Below are 17,774 nucleotides of genomic sequence, written 5' to 3'. Positions count from 1 at the left end.
TACGTCTTTATTACGAAATGTCTGTCTAGGACTGTCCTGTGTATGGAATTTCCCTATCGACACAACAGCTACGATCCTAAGCTGCATAAAAGAAGGCTGAGTTCATCATGTAACAGTCACTCGTGATCTGATCTAAACATGACACAGCATCTGGAAAATCCATACTTCAGCATAACACCTGGAGAATCTGAGCATGCAAAGTGCAGGATAAGTGGTCACTTACAGATAAGCTTATTGGTACCACATGGCGCCGAGCACCGTGGTACATGCGATGCTAAATCCACAGCTACAGTATGTCCCTGTTACAGTTGAGAGAACAACAGCAGCCCCACATGGACTATAGTAATACTAGGAATTCTTACGTTAATGTGCCAGGCAGGTGCTTGTGCAGCAAACAACCCTATGGCATTCTTGTATGTATTTTGCATATACCTGGAGAGAAATCCCAAAAATGAGGAAGAATGGAGGAAGTCGAAGATAAAATAAGGGGAACGTAATATGCTAGATAAAGCGCTGAGATAAAGGTGATTTATGTAAACACTATAGATTATTCAGTTCAGAGAAAATGTTTCAGGAAGTCACATACAGTATTTTGTATGCGGGTTGGATCCCATCTGAACACTGACTGCACGTAGAACTTTCATGGTCACTGATCTAAAGGCCTATTCTAATCTCTGGGTACATAAAAAGTACGATACAGACAGCATATGTTTGACCGACCCCTTTAAAAAAAGTGAAATGTGAAACCCTTATGAACATGGCACATTTCTGAAGTTTCTAAGCTATGTTCCTGTCTTCATATTTTTTTTTTTTTAAAGAGCTGGGGCATATATGTCACATGATATGACCTTAAGTCATACAATTCTGAATAATAAAAGTGTTGACTAGCACCCGTTGACAACAATAGACGTCCATTGTTACTAGGACATTTAGAAGGTCCTCCTAAGTCAATAACTGGAACAAGAGCTTCGGATTAGGGGACATTTCCATTAATTCAGCATGTAGGACAGTTAATAAGATATAAAATGTACTATTATCAGTTTCCTCTTGCGCTACATGTCTATGTGTAGTTAGAATGATTATTTTGACACATCATGCGGACTACTCATGAACGACTAGACAAGTCTGAGCACTTCTGCTATACATCACAAAGTCTAGATTCAGCTCAGTTTTGCTAACAAGGGCCAACAACAGCTTGAGTGCAAGATTCCACATGAAGGTTCTGAGTATATTCATGGTGAGACAGAATGACTTTGCATGTTGTGGTCAACGATAGGGATTTCAAAGTTTTCGTAACTATCTAGATATCTACTATCTACATAACTACTCCAGATAAGATAAAAAAGTCATTTTCCAAATAATTTAAGGAATTTCTACTGATCCTATCTTCATGAGATTGGTTCTGTCACATAGTAAATCATTATGTCTGAGGCCAGTGTAATGCCAGATCATCCAAATTGTTCTTTGCAGAGCAACTTACCTTCTTTGCACTCTGGATCATTTCTCTCACAACAGCCTTTATGGTGGGGGCATTTTCCTTAGGAGGGTGGGTATACACAAGCATCTGGCTGACCCCTCTGTAATATCCTTTATCGGGCCAGCCGAGGTCAAGAGGTGGAATCTCTGTATCACTGAGTGCAGGCCAGTATTGCAGGGTGGATTCTTTCTCCTTCTGCTGCTTACTCGCCTGTTGTTTCGTTGGTTTCTTTGGACTATCAATTTCATATTTCTTAAAGTCACTTTTCAGGTCTGTAAGTTCCTTGGTAGAAAGGAAATCCTTTATTTCTTTCTCCTTAATGTATTGTCTGTAAGCCTGGATCCCGTTGTTGACTAGAACTTCTAGGCACCTCCTCTGGTCTTCACTGTAGTAGAAGTAGACCATGTTCTCCGTGATCTTCTCATTAACATGGTCATCTCTCAAGCACAGAAGCTGTGACTCGGCCATAGTGTTCTTCCTCTGACTGCCTGCTCACAGTAAAGACTTACATTATGTACGAGAGGGAGTGGTAAGCTGGAGCTCACCTGAGACCAATCCCTCACTTTCACCCAACCTCCAACTATTCTCTCAGCTGCCAAACGGAACAAGCAGTTGAACCTGAATCCTGAAAGAAAACCACAATCAATAAAACAACTGGATAACTAGTAGAGGTTACACTGAAATCATTAACATCTAACGCTATCTAATTCAGTGGTTGACAGAAGAATATAAAATGTTTTATCAAAAGATAATAATATCTTTTAATGTAATAAATACAATGCTACGTAACTTCCTGAAAGCTCTGCTCAACTTTTTTACCAGCAGTCTCCAAGGAAATATGAATTCATAGGAGACAATGTGGTACCAGCCTTTCCCAGCGCTGTTGTCATTTTGTACTGATCGGCAGGGGTCACATTGGTTGAATCCCCACTAATTGGACATTGAATGCATAGTCTAATGATTTGGCAGCAATGTCTGTCATGAGAGAAAACCTTAAAGGGGTATTCCCATCTTAAACAATGGGGTTATATCGCTAGGATATGCCCCCATTGTCTGATAGGTGCGGGTCCCACCTCTGGGACCCGCACCTACAACGAGAATGGAGCCGGGGAGACTTGTGGCTGGAGGACCCCGGGTTTCCCAGGGTCCGTCCACCACCAGGCACAGCTCCCCGCCTCTCCCATTGAAGTGAATGGGAGCATACAGCGCATGCGCGGCCAACGCTCCCATTCATTTCTATGGGGCCGACAGAAATAGCCGAGCCACTGCTCGGCTATTTTCGGCGGCTCCATAGAAATGAACGGAGGGTGGCTGCGCATGCGCAGTGTGCCCTCCTCCACTTTCTCTGCTCCGTTCTTCTTGTAGGTGCGGGTCCCAACGGTGGGACCCGCACCTATCAGACAATGGGGGCATATCCTAGCGATATGCCCCCATTGTCTAAGGGCTCTTTCACACCTGCGTTCTTTTCTTCCGGCATAGAGTTCCGTCGTCGGGGCTCTATGCCGGAAGAATCCTGATCAGTTTTATCCTAATGCATTCTGAATGGAGTGAAATCCGTTCAGGATGCATCAGGATGTCTTTAGTTCCGGAACGGAACGTTTTTTGGCCGGAGAAAATACTGCAGCATGCTGCACTTTTTGCTCCGGCCAAAAATCCTGAAGACTTGCCGCAAGGCCGGATCCGGAATGAATGCCCATTGAAAGGCATTGATCCGGATCCGGCCTTAAGCTAAACGTTGTTTCGGCGCATTGCCGGATCCGACGTTTAGCTTTTTCTGAATGGCTACCATGGCTGTCGGGACGCTAAAGTCCTGGCAGCCATGGTAAAGTGTAGTGGGGAGCAGCATACTTAGGGTCCATTCACACGTCCGCAAAATGGATCTGCATCTGTTCCGCAATTTTGCAGACCCATTCATTTTCAATGGGGCCGGAATGTGCTGTCCGCATCCACATTTGCGGATCCGCACTTCCGCATCCGTGCTTCTGTTTCCGCAAAAAAATAGAACATGTCCTATTCTTGTCCGCAATTGCGGACAAGAACAGGCATATTCTATTAGTGTCGGCAATGTGTGGTCCGCAAAATGTGGAATGCACATTGCCGCTTTCCGTGTTTTGCGAATCCGTGGCTCCGTGTATCCGCAAAACAGGTTGCGGACGTGTGAATGGAGCCTTACCGTCCGTGCGGCTCCCGGGGTGCTCCAGAGTGACGTCAGGGCGCCCCAGGCGCATGGATGACGTGATCGCATGGCACGTCATCCATGCGCATGGGGCGCTCTGACGTCATTCTGGAGCGCCCCGGGAGCCGCGCGGACTGTAAGTATACCGCACCCCGCTCCTACTATGGCAACCAGGACTTTAATAGCGTCCTGGCTGCCATAGTAACACTGAAAGCATTTTGAAGACGGATCCGTCTTCAAATGCTTTCAGTACACTTGCGTTTTTCCGGATCCGGCGTGTAATTCCGGCAAGTGGAGTACACGCCGGATCCGGACAACGCAAGTGTGAAAGAGGCCCTTAGATGGGATAACCCCTTTAAAGGGGTTGCACAAGCCGCACATTGGGCATGTGACCCTAGCCTGGCATTAGAACCCACAGCGCAAGTGCAAATCTGAATCTCTCACTATTTATGTGCAAAGAGATTCAGAGTCACCCATGTGCTGCGGGTTCTAACTCCAGGCTAGGTTCATGTGCCAGATACCTGGATATCCATTTAAAGAGGACCTGTGACCTCTCCTGACATGTCGGTTTTACTAACTGCTTGCACTCCCCGTGTAATAAAAATTCTGGAGTATCTATCCTTGACTCTATGATGTGCCTTTCCTCTATTATTCCTACTAGAAATTAAGGAGTGAATTGGGTTTCAATGAAGGTCCAGTTGGGGGAAAGGGGGTGTCCCTGCATAGTCTGACACTGGCAGCACTGATTAGATAGTGTCAGACAGTGCAGGGACATCCCCCCAGCTGAACCTACATTACAATGGTCCCATTTGAGATTGCCTGCATCACCCATTTTTATAGGTGAAGAGAACCTGTACAGGTTCACATTACCGTTTCATTTTCTATTCTTCTGATCCGTCAGAAGAACAGGGGGAAAAAACAGGATCCTGTAAAACAAAACAAAAAAAAATGAATCCTGTTGCACATTTGGCATCCATTTCAGCCATTTCTGTCTGAGATCCTTTTTTTAGATGGAAAAAAAAAGTCCTGCACACATGACTTTTTTTTCAGTCTAAAAAAAACAAACAAACAATCTCAGACGGAAAGTGACCAAATGTGCAGAATTGATGCACAGGATTCTTTTTTTTCTGTTCTTCTGACAGATCGGAAGAACGGAAATTTAAACAGAGATGTGAACTCTCCCTTAGCAAACAGGGGTGTAGGGAATGAACGCAAGGATCATAGAAAGGAGTTGGAGGCCAAACAAGCACTTGGTCCTCTGGCCCAGGTGGTTCGTGGTGTGGAAGTCCTAAACAACATCAGAAAGGGACTCTTTTTTTTAACATTGCTATAGGACGCCTCACCTCTATGTATAACCATCTTCAGTTCCCATATACACAGTAAACACGGTAGTTTCATTATATGTTTAATTCCACCAAAAAGTTTCAGTTTTGATTTGAAGCATCATTAATTCTTCCCTCATGAACCTGCAATGAATTCTAATTATAAGCTGGTAAATTAAAATCCACCCCGCACTACCTTATTCAATTTAAGTTCCTGTATGAAAGGGAGCTCCTTTTGAGCGGGGTATTTGGGTACTTCCTTCGTATGGCTACTGACTATTTAGCATGACCTATTTGTAAAGTTGAGTAGTCACTCCTTGCATGTCTGGACATACCTGTTTTTGCAATGAGCTGGAACTGTCTTCTCTGTAAATCCACGTTTGGCTTTGCAGGCAGTTCAGAAATATCAGGATAAGGCTTCTGGAGCTCTATTGCGTGACCGGTCACATGTGAGGTGGTTTTCTTTTTACTTTCATTATGATACCTGGACTTTGAACAAGAACCTCCCTGCCAGGAGGACAGAGATTGCCGATTGTATTTTTGTTGGCCATTGTCCTTAGTCACGAAGCATAACATACTGTTTTAGTATCTTAGGATATATTCTGAAGATTCCTGGTGGATCGGGTGGTTTGCAGTACTTAGTACTAATCGTTGTCCAGTTGTGCCTTGTATTGTGCCTATTGCCTTAAAGTACTGGCCCAAAATGCTGTAATTGGGTTCACTACCTGCCACATGCCACCTAAAAAAAAACTGCGGTATTGTTGTGTGGCAGAGGAGCCTGGGTGCAATTGCTACCTCTGTACCTCCTTTATCCAGCGACAGATTTGTCATTTCTGGAGCTCCAAGTTTGGAGACCCCTGTTGCACCACCAAGTTCCACCCTGTAGCACTGCTAAACTTTGCCCATAACATTGTTAATATGGTGACCTCTGTGTGTCACATTATGACGCCCCCCCCCTTATGTAACAATCACACAATCTGCCCCAGAGTATAGCTTGTACTTAGCAGATGAAAGGCTAACTTGTATGGGGAGCTCCCAACTCTCCCTGACAGATGATGAGTTTTGTATTTGAATTTCAATACCCAATTCTTTTGTTATCGCAGAAGATAAGCCCCTGTCAGAGGTCTTCTCTCTGACCATGAAAAATATATGAATACATAGCGAAATCGGTCATGTGTGTTTATGGGGGAGTTTGGAAAGATAGCTGTCGGCATAACGTATGATGGGATGACAGCTATTGTACGTCTATGAGTGCAGCGGACCGGACCGCAGGGGCAGTATGTGAGTGCACGGTGGGCTGATGGGGGTAGTAGTCGTACTCACGGTTTTGCAGCTCCCTGGGTCGGTGTGCAATGATGAGGAAGGCAACACTAAATCCTCTTGGTCACTCTCTATTTCAGGGAACACCAGCCAGATGGAAGTTGAGGTGCCATTGATGGTATTGGGTATGCTTAGGGTGCTTTGGTGGCTGGGCCCCTGTGTTCGTGACGCCAGCACTGTGAGGTGCAATTTAGGGATGATGTGGAATAAGGAGACCAAGTTTCTTAACAAACTCCCAATACTTTACTGAAGCTGATCCAAAGGCCATCAATGTATGCAAAAGTCATTTACAGCAAGGCAGCTTTTATAGTGATTCAGATTAGTTTCCAGAAGTTGCATAAGGGGCAGTTTTCTATGACAATCAATTTTTCTCCCTTGTTTCTCCAGGCTGGAGGGATGGTCTATCTCTGCTGTACTGTTTAATCATATACTTCTGTATCACCTCTAGGAATACTAAATTCTGACAGATGGCCTTTCTGTCGTTGGTTATTGTGGGCAGCTTGTAGCTTAGAATCTCTCCACCTAATGCAAAGGAGACTAGAGCCTGATAAACGAACGTTACCTTCCTTTGCCAATATTCTCACTCCCTCTCTGAGTTGCCTGGTTCTTCTGTAATCTTTCCCTTCTATGGGCGGGTACATGGAACTAACTTTGGAGTTTTTGTAACTCTCCAAGATGGCTGCTGAGGTACAGCTTTGTCCTCAGACATCACATACACACTGACCTCCTTCTCCTCTGTACTGTGTGCAGGGTGGAGTCAGCCCTGGGAGGCTTGTTAGAACCTTTCTCTCCCTATGCGTCTCCGATGACGTACCAGGCTCTCCATGGGACTGCCCTAGTCTGTAAAACGGCTAGGGCAGCGCTAAAGCCCGCCCATAAGAGCCGGTGACATCACCGAACACACTGCTAGGCGGAAGCCTCTGCCCGGTAGTGTGTTATTGTATGAAATGCTCTGATGCTATCATCAGGGGGGCTGTCTGGATGAAATTATGGGTATGTCCGGGTTCAGCTCTGAACCTGGACAACCCCTTTAAGAAGTGTGTTTCAGGACACTGCATCAGCACCTTCAGAGATAGTTTATTTTATTGTTCTTGTGGCCACCATGGTTTCTTTTATAAGAGGTACAACAAAGACATTTTGATTTTGGCTATATCATGTCTCCTTTCAGCTGCCTTTTTTCACCTAATTATAAATGTTCACTTTTATTTTGGTTTTATGAAATACTATATATAATAGAAAAGTTCAAAGAAAGTTGTACATTTTGGACAATATTTTTATGTTGGGCTGTGTCCACATCTGCAGGCATTTCAGTATTCTCATCCGACAAAGGATTACCATAGCCAGACTCCATTAGAGGCCCACAGATCCCATTCACTATATAATCCATTATTGCCGGATAAAAAAATACTGCATATATGAGTGGGATCCATCGGGCCCTGGTGGTGTCCTCCGATGCCGGATACAGCAATTACAGTATTCTGTTCCCCTGCCAGAACGGAATACCGGAATGCCTAGCGCAGACACATATTTCAAACTCGGGGCCCTCCAGCTGTTCCAAAATTACTTGCTCAGACATCCTACAGGCATGCTGGGAGTTGTAGTTTTGCAACAGCTGGAGGCCAGTAGTTTGACATCCCTGCCTTAGGGCTCATGCACTCAAACGTATTTTTGGTCCGTGTCCATTCCTTTTTTTTTTTTTGCAGCCCGTATGCGAAACCATTAATTTCAATGGGGGCGCAAAAAACGGAAATGAGCATTCTGTATCTGTATGTCCGCAAAAAAATAGAGCATGTCCTATTCTTGTCCGTTTTGCGGACAAGGACAGGCATTGTTAGAAAGGATTCGCCTAAAAAATTAGTGCAATATGGATGTCACACGGACGTCATCCTTATCTCTTGCCGATCCGTGTTTTGCGGACCCCAAAATACATACGGACATAGGCATGAGCCCTTAAGAAGGTCCACTGATGATAATCTAATCAGAGGTTGTCTTGCTGCTGGAAGCCCAAGCAATCAGATGTAAACTGTGGTGGAGCTTGGCAGCAAGTGTTTAATATGCCTATAGCACCACCATACGGCAAATGAAGCACTACAGTTACACAGTTATCTGGCTGAAAGATGAGGCCCCCAACAAGAGTCTATCTTCTGATATTTCAAAATGTATTAAATCAAGTTTTCCAACCAGGCAACCCCCTTCAATATGTCAACAACCTGAGGCCGTTTCAGTCAGTACATTAGGCTGGGTTCACACCTGAGCGTTTTACAGCACGTTCCTTCGCGCTGTAAAACGCTCAAGAGGCAAAAACCAATGATTCCCTATGGGAATTCCCTCATCTGAGCGTTTTACAGCGCGTACGAACACGCTGTAAAATGCCCTACGCCCCAAGAAGTACAGGAGCTTCTTTGGGGCGTATTGTCGCTCGTACGCCTCTGTTGTCAATAGCAAGAACGCGCGTACGACATACAAAAAAGCCACAAAATAAGCCCGATAAAGAAGCCTGTAAACAGCGCTTATCGGATACGCTCAGGTGAGAACCCAGCCTATGTGTTATACACACCTATCAATTACTGATAATATCTACTAATTGGCTTTTGCAGCACACCAATCTCTGTTGTTCAATCCATTCTGCATATGCATATAGATGGAAATCAGGGCGGACATAATAAAATCTAGATTTATCTGAAATAATGGGCGGAATATTACGGTCTATTATAACCTTGCTTAACCTCTTCCCAACATTTGACATAAATGTCATTGTAATCCTGGATGGGGTTTAAAGAGCCTGCTCCAAATATGGTGCGTGCCATTTGTCTTACTGGACGATTGTAGACCAGTTCATTGTTAGGCCTCTTGCACACAAATGTTTTTTTCAGTTTCCGTTCCGTTTTTTTGCGTTCCGTATTCGGACCGTATATGGAACCATTAATTTCAATGTCTTCCGCTTCCGTATTTCCGTTCAAAGATAGAACATGTCCTGTTAGGGTCCATTCACACATCCGTATGTGTTTCACGGATCCGCAAAACACGAACACCAGCAATGTGCGTTCCGCATTTTGCGGACCGCACATCGCCGGCACTTAATAGAAAATGCCTAATCTTGTCCACAATTGCGGACAAGAATGGGACATGTTCTATTTTTTGGGGGAATGGAATTGCGGACCCGGAAGTGCGGATCCGGACAGCACATCGTGTGGCCCCATAGAAATAAATGGGTCCGCAATTCCGTTCCGCAAAATGCAGAACAGAATTGCAGACGTGTGAATGGAGCCTTATTGTCCGCATAACGGACAAGGATAGTACTGTTCTATCCAGGGCCGGACTGGCCCACCGGGATACCGGGAAATTTCCCGTTAGGCCGCCGGCCCTGGGGCCGCTTTAAGATGTGTCTGCACCTTTTCGGCGGCCGGCAGGCCGAATCTGAAAGCTCTGTAGTGGTGGCCGGTGGGTGGAGCTGAGCAGGCCGGCAGCCGGCCTCCGTGGGAGCGGCACTTCTCCCTCCGACCACCTGGTGTCACTGTGAGCAGCAGCCCGTGATCCTCCTGGCTGGCTGTCCTGTGTGTGGCTGCCCCTCTCTGACTTCCTGCAAGTGGCCTCACCTCCAGATTCAATATGCCGGGCCCAGGCCGCAGACCGGAAGCAGAGCCCGACCCCTGTGTCTGCCGCCCGCCGGCATGACCGATGCAAACAGCCCTGAGAGGACTTGAGGAGCCGCAAATACTGGGGGTAAGAAGGGGCCAGGCTGTGCCTACATGTGACTGTGCAGGCTGTCAGGGTTATGTAGTGTATATTATTTACATACAGTCCTATAAATTTTAAGACTGTATGTACACTAATATACACTACATAACCCTGACAGCCTGCACGGCGAATGCAGCTTATTTTGCGATTTGCGAAGTTTCGTGCGAATTTCCGCACAAATTTCCGCGCGCTTTTTTGCGCAAATTTTTGTGCGAATTTTTTGCGCAAATTTTTTGCAGAGTACTTACAACTACAAACACTCGCCGAGAGGAGGGAGGAGGCAGGCTGGGAGGACGGGCGCTGGCAGTGTGTGAGTCATACGTCACGCGCCTGCGCCGCCCACTTTATGAATGAAGCAGGCGGCGTGGGCGCATGACGTATGACTCACGCTGCCAGCGCTTGTCCTCCCGGCCTGCCTCCTGCCTCCTCCTCCTCTCGGCGAGTGCTTGTAGTTGTAAGTACTCCGCTCATTATGCGATTATGCACATAACTATTTACTATTAGACATACGATTATACAGTGAGCGGGGCCGTGTAGTAGAATAGTCACTGCACGGGCCCCGCTGTCATTATAAAGCCAGATGCCGGCCCCCAGCCCTGTATTGAGGGTCATTCACTGCAGGGACACTTATGGAGGGGATCTGTGGATGACACATAGCATAAGATGCTATATATGTGTCATCCACAGATCCCCCCCCATAACTGTCATACACAGAGACCCCAATAAGAGCCACCCACAGATCCCCCATAAGTGTCACCCACAGATCCCCCATAAGTGTCACCCACAGATCCCCCATAAGTGTCACCCACAGATCCCCCATAACAGTGCGTCACCCACAGATCCCCCATAACAGTGCGTCACCCACAGATCCCCCATAACAGTGCGTCACCCACAGACCCCCCATAACAGTGCGTCACCCACAGATCCCCCATAACAGTGCGTCACCCACAGATCCCCCATAACAGTGCGTCACCCACAGATCCCCCCATAACAGTGTCCGTCACCACAGATCCCCAGTGCGTCACCCACAGATCCCCCATAACAGTGCGTCACCCACAGACCCCCCATAACAGTGCGTCACCCACAGATCCCCCATAACAGTGCGTCACCCACAGATCCCCCATAACAGTGCGTCACCCACAGATCCCCCATAACAGTGCGTCACCCACAGATCCCCCATAACAGTGCGTCACCCACAGATCCCCCCATAACAGTGTCCGTCAGCCACAGATCCCCAGTAATAGTGCCATCCACAGACCACAATTAGTTCAAAACCCACCAAAAGCACACCTTTTGGTTCAAAATATTTTTTTTCTTATTTTCCTCCTCAAAAACCTAGGTGCGTCTTATAGGCCGGTGCGTCTTATACGGCGAAAAATATGGTATATCACAGAGAGCTATACTGTGCAGTATAGCTTATAATGCACAGTATAGCTCTCTGTGATATGTATTGGATGCCAGGGCTGTGCCCACATGTGACTGTGCAGGCTGCCAGGGTTATGTAGTGTATACTATTAGTTTACATACAGTCTCCAGTTTACAGTAATCTCCAGGAGTGGCATCTGCTGGGCAGGTCCGCTTCTAGGATCTGGGCTCCATGGGCACTCTGTACCCTCACATGCTTCTTTATGCATCACAGCAAGGAGATTGGGGCAGTTGACAGCAGGGCTCTGGCTGGAGGTAGCACTTTGTGAAAGGTTGTCACACAGGTTGTCAGGGGCTGGGAGTGGAGAACATCTTGGTGTGTAACCTGGTGTCACTGTGCTGTACAAAGGACCTGCTGGGCATGGTGCCTCCACAGAGGGCAGGGAATCAGATTGACTGAGGAGGGCTTGTACTTTGGAGAAGAATATGTGGCTTCATGTGACAGAGCAGAGGAATCGCACAGAAGAGTGTGTGGATGAGGATACGTCGTGTCTCCAGGAGCTCTGCCCCTGACATCTCCAAGTGACAGACACTGCTGGACCCCCTGGCACACCAAGATGTTCTCCACTCCCAGCCCCTGACAACCTGTGTGACAACCTTTCACAAAGTGCTACCTCCAGCCAGAGCCCTGCTGTCAACTGCCCCAATCTCCTTGCTGTGATGTATAAAGAAGCATGTGAGGGTTACAGAGTGCCCATGGAGCCCACATCCTAGAAGCGGATCTGCCCAGCCGATGCCACTCCTGGAGAGTCCCTTGCTGCTCTCTGTACAGGAGGGGACAGTGATCACACAGCTCTCTGCATCTAGCAGGCTGCTCAGCCTCCACACAGGCAGCTCCCAGCAGTCTACTGTGCCTTCCTACATAGAAGCCTGGAGGTCACTTCCAGGCAGCTGAAACTCCATGCATGGTGGTCAGAGTGGCTGTGAGAAGCTTGAAGCCCACCACCTCCAGGCAGCTGCACTTCAACAACTTTTCCAGGAGAACCCAGCAACTCTGTGACAGCAGGAAGGGGTTGCCAGTCACTCACTTGTCCGTGTGCAGCCTGCAGCTCCAGTCCTTCTCCTGGTGCTGCTGCTGACATACATTCAAGGGGGACATACAGGAAGGCTCTGTGTGCAGGGTGCCAGGGGTGTCCAGCAGTGTCTGTCACTTGGAGATGTCAGGGGCAGAGCTCCTGGAGACACGACGTATCCTCATCCACACACTCTTCCGTGCGATTCCTCTGCTCTGTCACCCGGACATCCCTCCATTTTCACCCAGGCAGGCCTTCTGACTTGAGCATCGGAGCAGTTCATGCTCCGATGCTCTCCTTTGCCCTGCGCTAAATCGCGCAGGGCAAAGGCATTTTTTGAAGATCTGGTGACGTGCCGGGGCTCTCCATGGGGCTGCCAGGAACCCCGGTGACGTCAACGGCACTGATGGCTGGGATTTAGCGCTGCCCTAGCCAGTAAAACGGTAATATGAACAATGGGGTTCTACAAAAGAGCTATTGTGGGGCAAAGTTCATATTCGTGTTTACACACGTGTTTTAAAATGAATGCTTTCCCCTTTTATAAACAAGTAAATAATGACGCAATGCTGTGGGGCTGGTGTGCAACTTTTTCCAGGGCTGGTTTTTATCCCCAGTCCGGCCCTGGTTCTATCAGGGGCCAGCTGTTCTGTTCCGCACAAAACGGAATGCATACGGACGTCATCTGTATTTTTGGCGCATCTGTTTTTTGCGGACCGTAAAATACTGAAAAAGCCATACGGTCATGTGCAAGAGGCCTTAATGAGCGTTTGCAGGGACGCTCATTAGCAATGATCTGGCAGTCAAATACTGCTGCCGAGTACCTGATGAACAAGCTGATTTTTAAGCTTGTTTATAAATCATTGTTTGCCGCTGGCAGATCGTCCTGTGTAAAACAACTAAACAGCGTGGGGACGAGTGATGGCATTAGCGATTACTCCTTCACATACTGTGGAGGAGATTGCTGCATGTAATAGCAGAGCTTTCCTCCGCTAGTGAACAGGCGATTGTCGGGAAGGAACACTTCCCTCCTGACAATCGCCTGCTAGATTATGTCATCTAACACAGCTGACACCCGCCTGCAGTAGCTAGGATTGAAGATAACTCCAATTCGAAATGTTGAAAAGGGTTTTCCGAGACATTAACACTGATGACCTATTCTCTGGAATGGATAGGTCATCAGTATCTGATCGGTGGGGGTCTGACACTCGGGACCCCCGCCGTTCAGTTGTTTGAGAAGGCAGCGGCTCTCACTAAGCACAGCGCCATACATTGTATAGTGGCTGTGCTTGGTATCGCAGCTCAGTCCTATTCACTTCTATGGGACCGAACTGCTCCTAGGCCATGTGACTGATGAACGTGTCGTCACTGGCCTAGAAAACACTGGAGAAGGCGGCGGTGCTAATGCAAGCTTCGTTGTCTTCTCAAACAGCTGTTCAGCGGGGGTCCCAGTGTCGAACCCCCACAAATCAGATACTGATAACCTATCCAGATGATAGGTCATTAGTAGTAAAGTCTTGGAAAACCCCTTTAACCACTCAACTGTTGCAATAAATAGCAAACAAGCGATTAGACATGATGAAATCACCATACACTGCACTACAGAAATAGTGCAGTCTATGGTACAAGTGGTCAAGTCCCCTAGTAAAAAATAATGTCAATAAAATGTTTTAATATGAAAAGAACAAATATTATATCAAACTGACTCATGGCACCTCCATGGATGAGTTGTTTGAAAGTCCAGAGGCGCTTGGGCAAGTACTGCAGCCTCTTCAGTGTTTGCATCGCTGTGCAAGATGTTTGTCTTCACAACGCCATATTTTTCATATGCAAACTAGCTGCCTTTACAAAAACGGAGAAAGCTGTGCCTCTGATGCCACCAGATGTAAGGTAGCTGTCCGTCATTTGGTGGCATCAGAGGAGCAGCTTACTTTTCTCTGTGGAAGAGCATTGTCTGGCCCATAAGACTCCTTATACCACATATGTCAAACTTGTGGCCCTCCAGCTGTTGCAAAACTTGCATCATACTCAGACAGCCTACAGCTTTCAGGGCATGCTGGGAGTTGTAGTTTTGCAACGGCTGGAGGGCCACAAGTTTGAGATCCCTGCCTTGTGCCTGCTAGGTGCTCTTCATAAGAAAAAATAGTACCCCCCCCCCCCCCTCTCCCCTGAAATCCTGCTGGAACAGGAGGAAAAAGCAGAAAGCCTTAGAAGCCAGGAGGAGAAGTTCCCTGGATAAAGAGAAAGAGAGAAATAAAGATAAAGACTGAGTCAGACTACACAAAGCTAAGTACAGCAGAAAGAAAGGAAAAGTTTATATTTAAACCTGATAGTACAGCAGAGCTAGAAAGTGACAGATGTAGCAGAGCAGAGTGTGTTTGCCTGCCAGAATTTATGCCAAAGCCTGCTGGTAACCAAGACAAAGTTGGAAGATTGTTCCCTGGTGCAAGTTTATTAAGTAACGCTGTTATTAACTTCAATACAAGTCTGGACTCAATTCATTTCTTCATCCCCTTCATCAACTATCCCTTGCACTGCTGAGGACGACTATGCCTGGGGGTTCCAGGATATCCAGGTAGGATCACCGTGACACGTGCACAGCCACATCTATAGGGACATTATAGGCTACCCTTACACCACTCTGGCATTCCGACACCTGGGTACCACCAATACCATCTACTTAGGGGGACTTCGTCCCTCGTTGTTGAAATGCAACTGGCATCATGACAAAAAACTTTTACTTAAAGGGACCTCCTGGTACCTCGTCAACTGCATAATGACTCCAAAACAGCTGTCTGCAGATGAGCTACTCGCTTAGCTAAAATCCAATTTATGTTGCAAGGATTGTTTAAAAGGTTGAGCATTGACTGATAGGATAACTACTTTATATCTGGTGGAATCAGAGGCTCAGCTTTCTTCTTTTTTTTTGTGAAAGAGAGCTTTGTATATCTTTTCCCAAAGGAGTATTGTTTGGCCTATAAAGGCTGTATAACACTGGCCAATATTTCGGCAGATGATCGCTAATGAGTGATCATCTTGCAGTGTTATACTGCCACCGATTGCCAAATGAACAAGCAATGGATCAGGCAATTCTGATTTTTAAGCATGCTTGCCGGTGACATATCATGCTGTCTAATAGCGATCTGTCACCGGCAAACCACTAGACAGTATGGGGACGAGCTATGGCATAGAGATCGCTCCTCCCCATGCTGCGAAGGAAATCGATGCATGTCATAGCAGCGGTCTCCTCCTCTAGCTAGCAAGCGATTGCCGGAAGGGAACACTTCCCTCCTGACAATCACTTCCTGATCTGCCTAATACAGGCTTTATAATAGTAGAGCAATGCAATTGGGCTGCACTCACTGTCGAAAAGAATGAGGTGCTCAGTGGAGAGGATAATCCTGTGTACAAAAATCAATGAAATACCACTGCACAGTCAAGGTTTAGATGCCAATAAAAATTATTTTATTGTGACATATCGTCCAGATATTATTAGCACTTGAGGAAAAAATGCCTGTATTTTTGGGACTATAAATCCTGATGTTTTGGTCACATAGTCACAAGGGAGAGAGGCAGATGGAGGAGACCCCCGTGGCACAGCGTCCAAGCGCTTCGGGGGAAGCTTGTGGTGTCTCCTCCATCTGCATCTCTCTCGTGTGACTGTGACCAAGGTCTGGAATAAGACCAAAACGTCAGGATTTATAGTAAAACATTTTTTCCTCAATTGCTAATAATATATGGAGGATATGTCACAATAGTTATTTTGCTTTGCATCTAAACCTTGAGTGTGCAGTGGTATTTCATTGAATACAGGCTTAAGACTTCTTACACCTACTAGGCACCCTCCATAAGGATACATAGTACCTCCGCCCTAATCATATTTTCCATAACATAAGTGAACAGTCACTAAGAAAACTACTGCGTTCTGGTACAAACATCGCACAGAGCTATGTGAACACTAAAGGGGCTGCAGCACAAGCAAACAGCTGATCGGCGGGGATTTGAAAAGTCAGACCCACACCGATCCAATACTAATGGCCTGTCCTGAGGATAGCCATCAGCATTAGAAAGCTGGATATACTCACTGTACATACTGGATATAGTCACGCTCACTTACAAAGCTTTCCACAATACTGAACTGCCATACCTCTGTCTGCCACCCTATCCATGCTTTCCATTGTGGCAACGATCTATAGTAAGACTGCCTTCTCTTGAGCTGCACCAGTTCTCTGGAATGTGCTACCCTCATGAATCCGGTCAATACCCAATATCCTCAGTTTAAAGTCTGCCCAGTAACAACACTTTTTTACGAGGGAGCTATCAGATTCCCTAATCTGACTGTTCTCCATTTACCCCTCTTGTATATTATTCCTTACAACCTGATCCCCCACACGGGATTCAACTACAACCCCTACCTTGTCTCATAAAAGAAGGCTGGACCATTATACCAAACAAGCACCTTTTCCTTTTGTAAAACAACTATTTCCTCATAGATTGTAAGCTCTTGGGAGCAGGGCCCTCACTCCTATTGTTTGGATTGTTGATTTGTTTTCTTAATTTGCAATGTCTGATATTGGTTGTACATGATCCCTCATATAAAAAAGTGCCACAGAATATGTTGGTGCTATATGAATAAAGATTATTATTAACTGCTGTAAAATATATATTAAAGAGATTGTCCGGTCCCAAAATCATCATTTTTATGTGCTCCTAACACCCCTCACCATGCATACATAGGCCCCCAATACCTGTTCTTCATGTATGAGCTTTCCTTCCCCCCTGGACGACATCACATTATCCTGGCAGATCTGTTTACTTTCTCCCCTTCTTGTTTTGTTGAATACATAACTTTATTGACACACAAGCCTGGCTTCACTTCACAATGCTGAGTCACAGGCTGGCCACGCCCCCACCCTGCTCTGTCTGCAGCAGCTCCACCCACTACAACTCCTGTGTCCATGTTACTACACCCAGACATGACTCTACTTCTCACTCAGTGTCTAAATCTCATCACTGACCGTCCACAGGCTCTGCCCTCATGTGTATCTAATCCTATCCTGTGTGATACAGCCTGCTGAGCGGTGTATCTAATTCCATCACTGACCGTCTGCAGGCTCTTCCCTCACTAACTCCAGAGTGTGATAAACAGCTGGAATCAGAAAGCGTATCCAATCACATCTGTATCTAATCCTATCCTGTATGTGTGCCTGATACACATCCTGTTGTGTGCGATACTGCCTGCTGAAGTGTATATCTAATCCCATCTTCTATGATACTGCCTGCTGAAGTGTGTATCTAATCCCATC

The 17,774-nt window shown here is 46.5% G+C and overlaps 1 protein-coding gene across 3 annotated transcripts in view; it reads right to left on the bottom strand.

Moving 5' to 3' along the window:
* The window catches only part of FAM83F (family with sequence similarity 83 member F), a 75,991-nt gene extending 58,692 nt beyond the window's left edge, over nucleotides 1–17,299 (bottom strand). Inside the window, exons 1-3 of one of the 3 annotated variants that reach the window (XM_044302063.1) lie at nucleotides 6,299–7,214; nucleotides 5,311–5,482; nucleotides 1,481–2,102 (exon numbers count right to left, since the gene is read on the bottom strand). In XM_044302063.1, coding sequence (XP_044157998.1) covers nucleotides 1,481–1,945 — 465 coding nt within the window. In that variant the 5' untranslated portion in view covers nucleotides 1,946–2,102; nucleotides 5,311–5,482; nucleotides 6,299–7,214. Of the gene's footprint in view, nucleotides 1–1,480; nucleotides 2,103–5,310; nucleotides 7,215–17,216 lie in introns of those variants that run through there. The other 2 variants (XM_044302062.1, XM_044302061.1) reach the window with 2 other exon arrangements.
* Nucleotides 17,300–17,774: the final 475 nt, after the last annotated feature.

The sequence above is a fragment of the Bufo gargarizans genome, chromosome 7, assembly GCF_014858855.1.
Source record: "Bufo gargarizans isolate SCDJY-AF-19 chromosome 7, ASM1485885v1, whole genome shotgun sequence".
NCBI lineage: Eukaryota > Metazoa > Chordata > Amphibia > Anura > Bufonidae > Bufo > Bufo gargarizans.
This window is presented reverse-complemented; position numbering and strand designations above follow the sequence as displayed.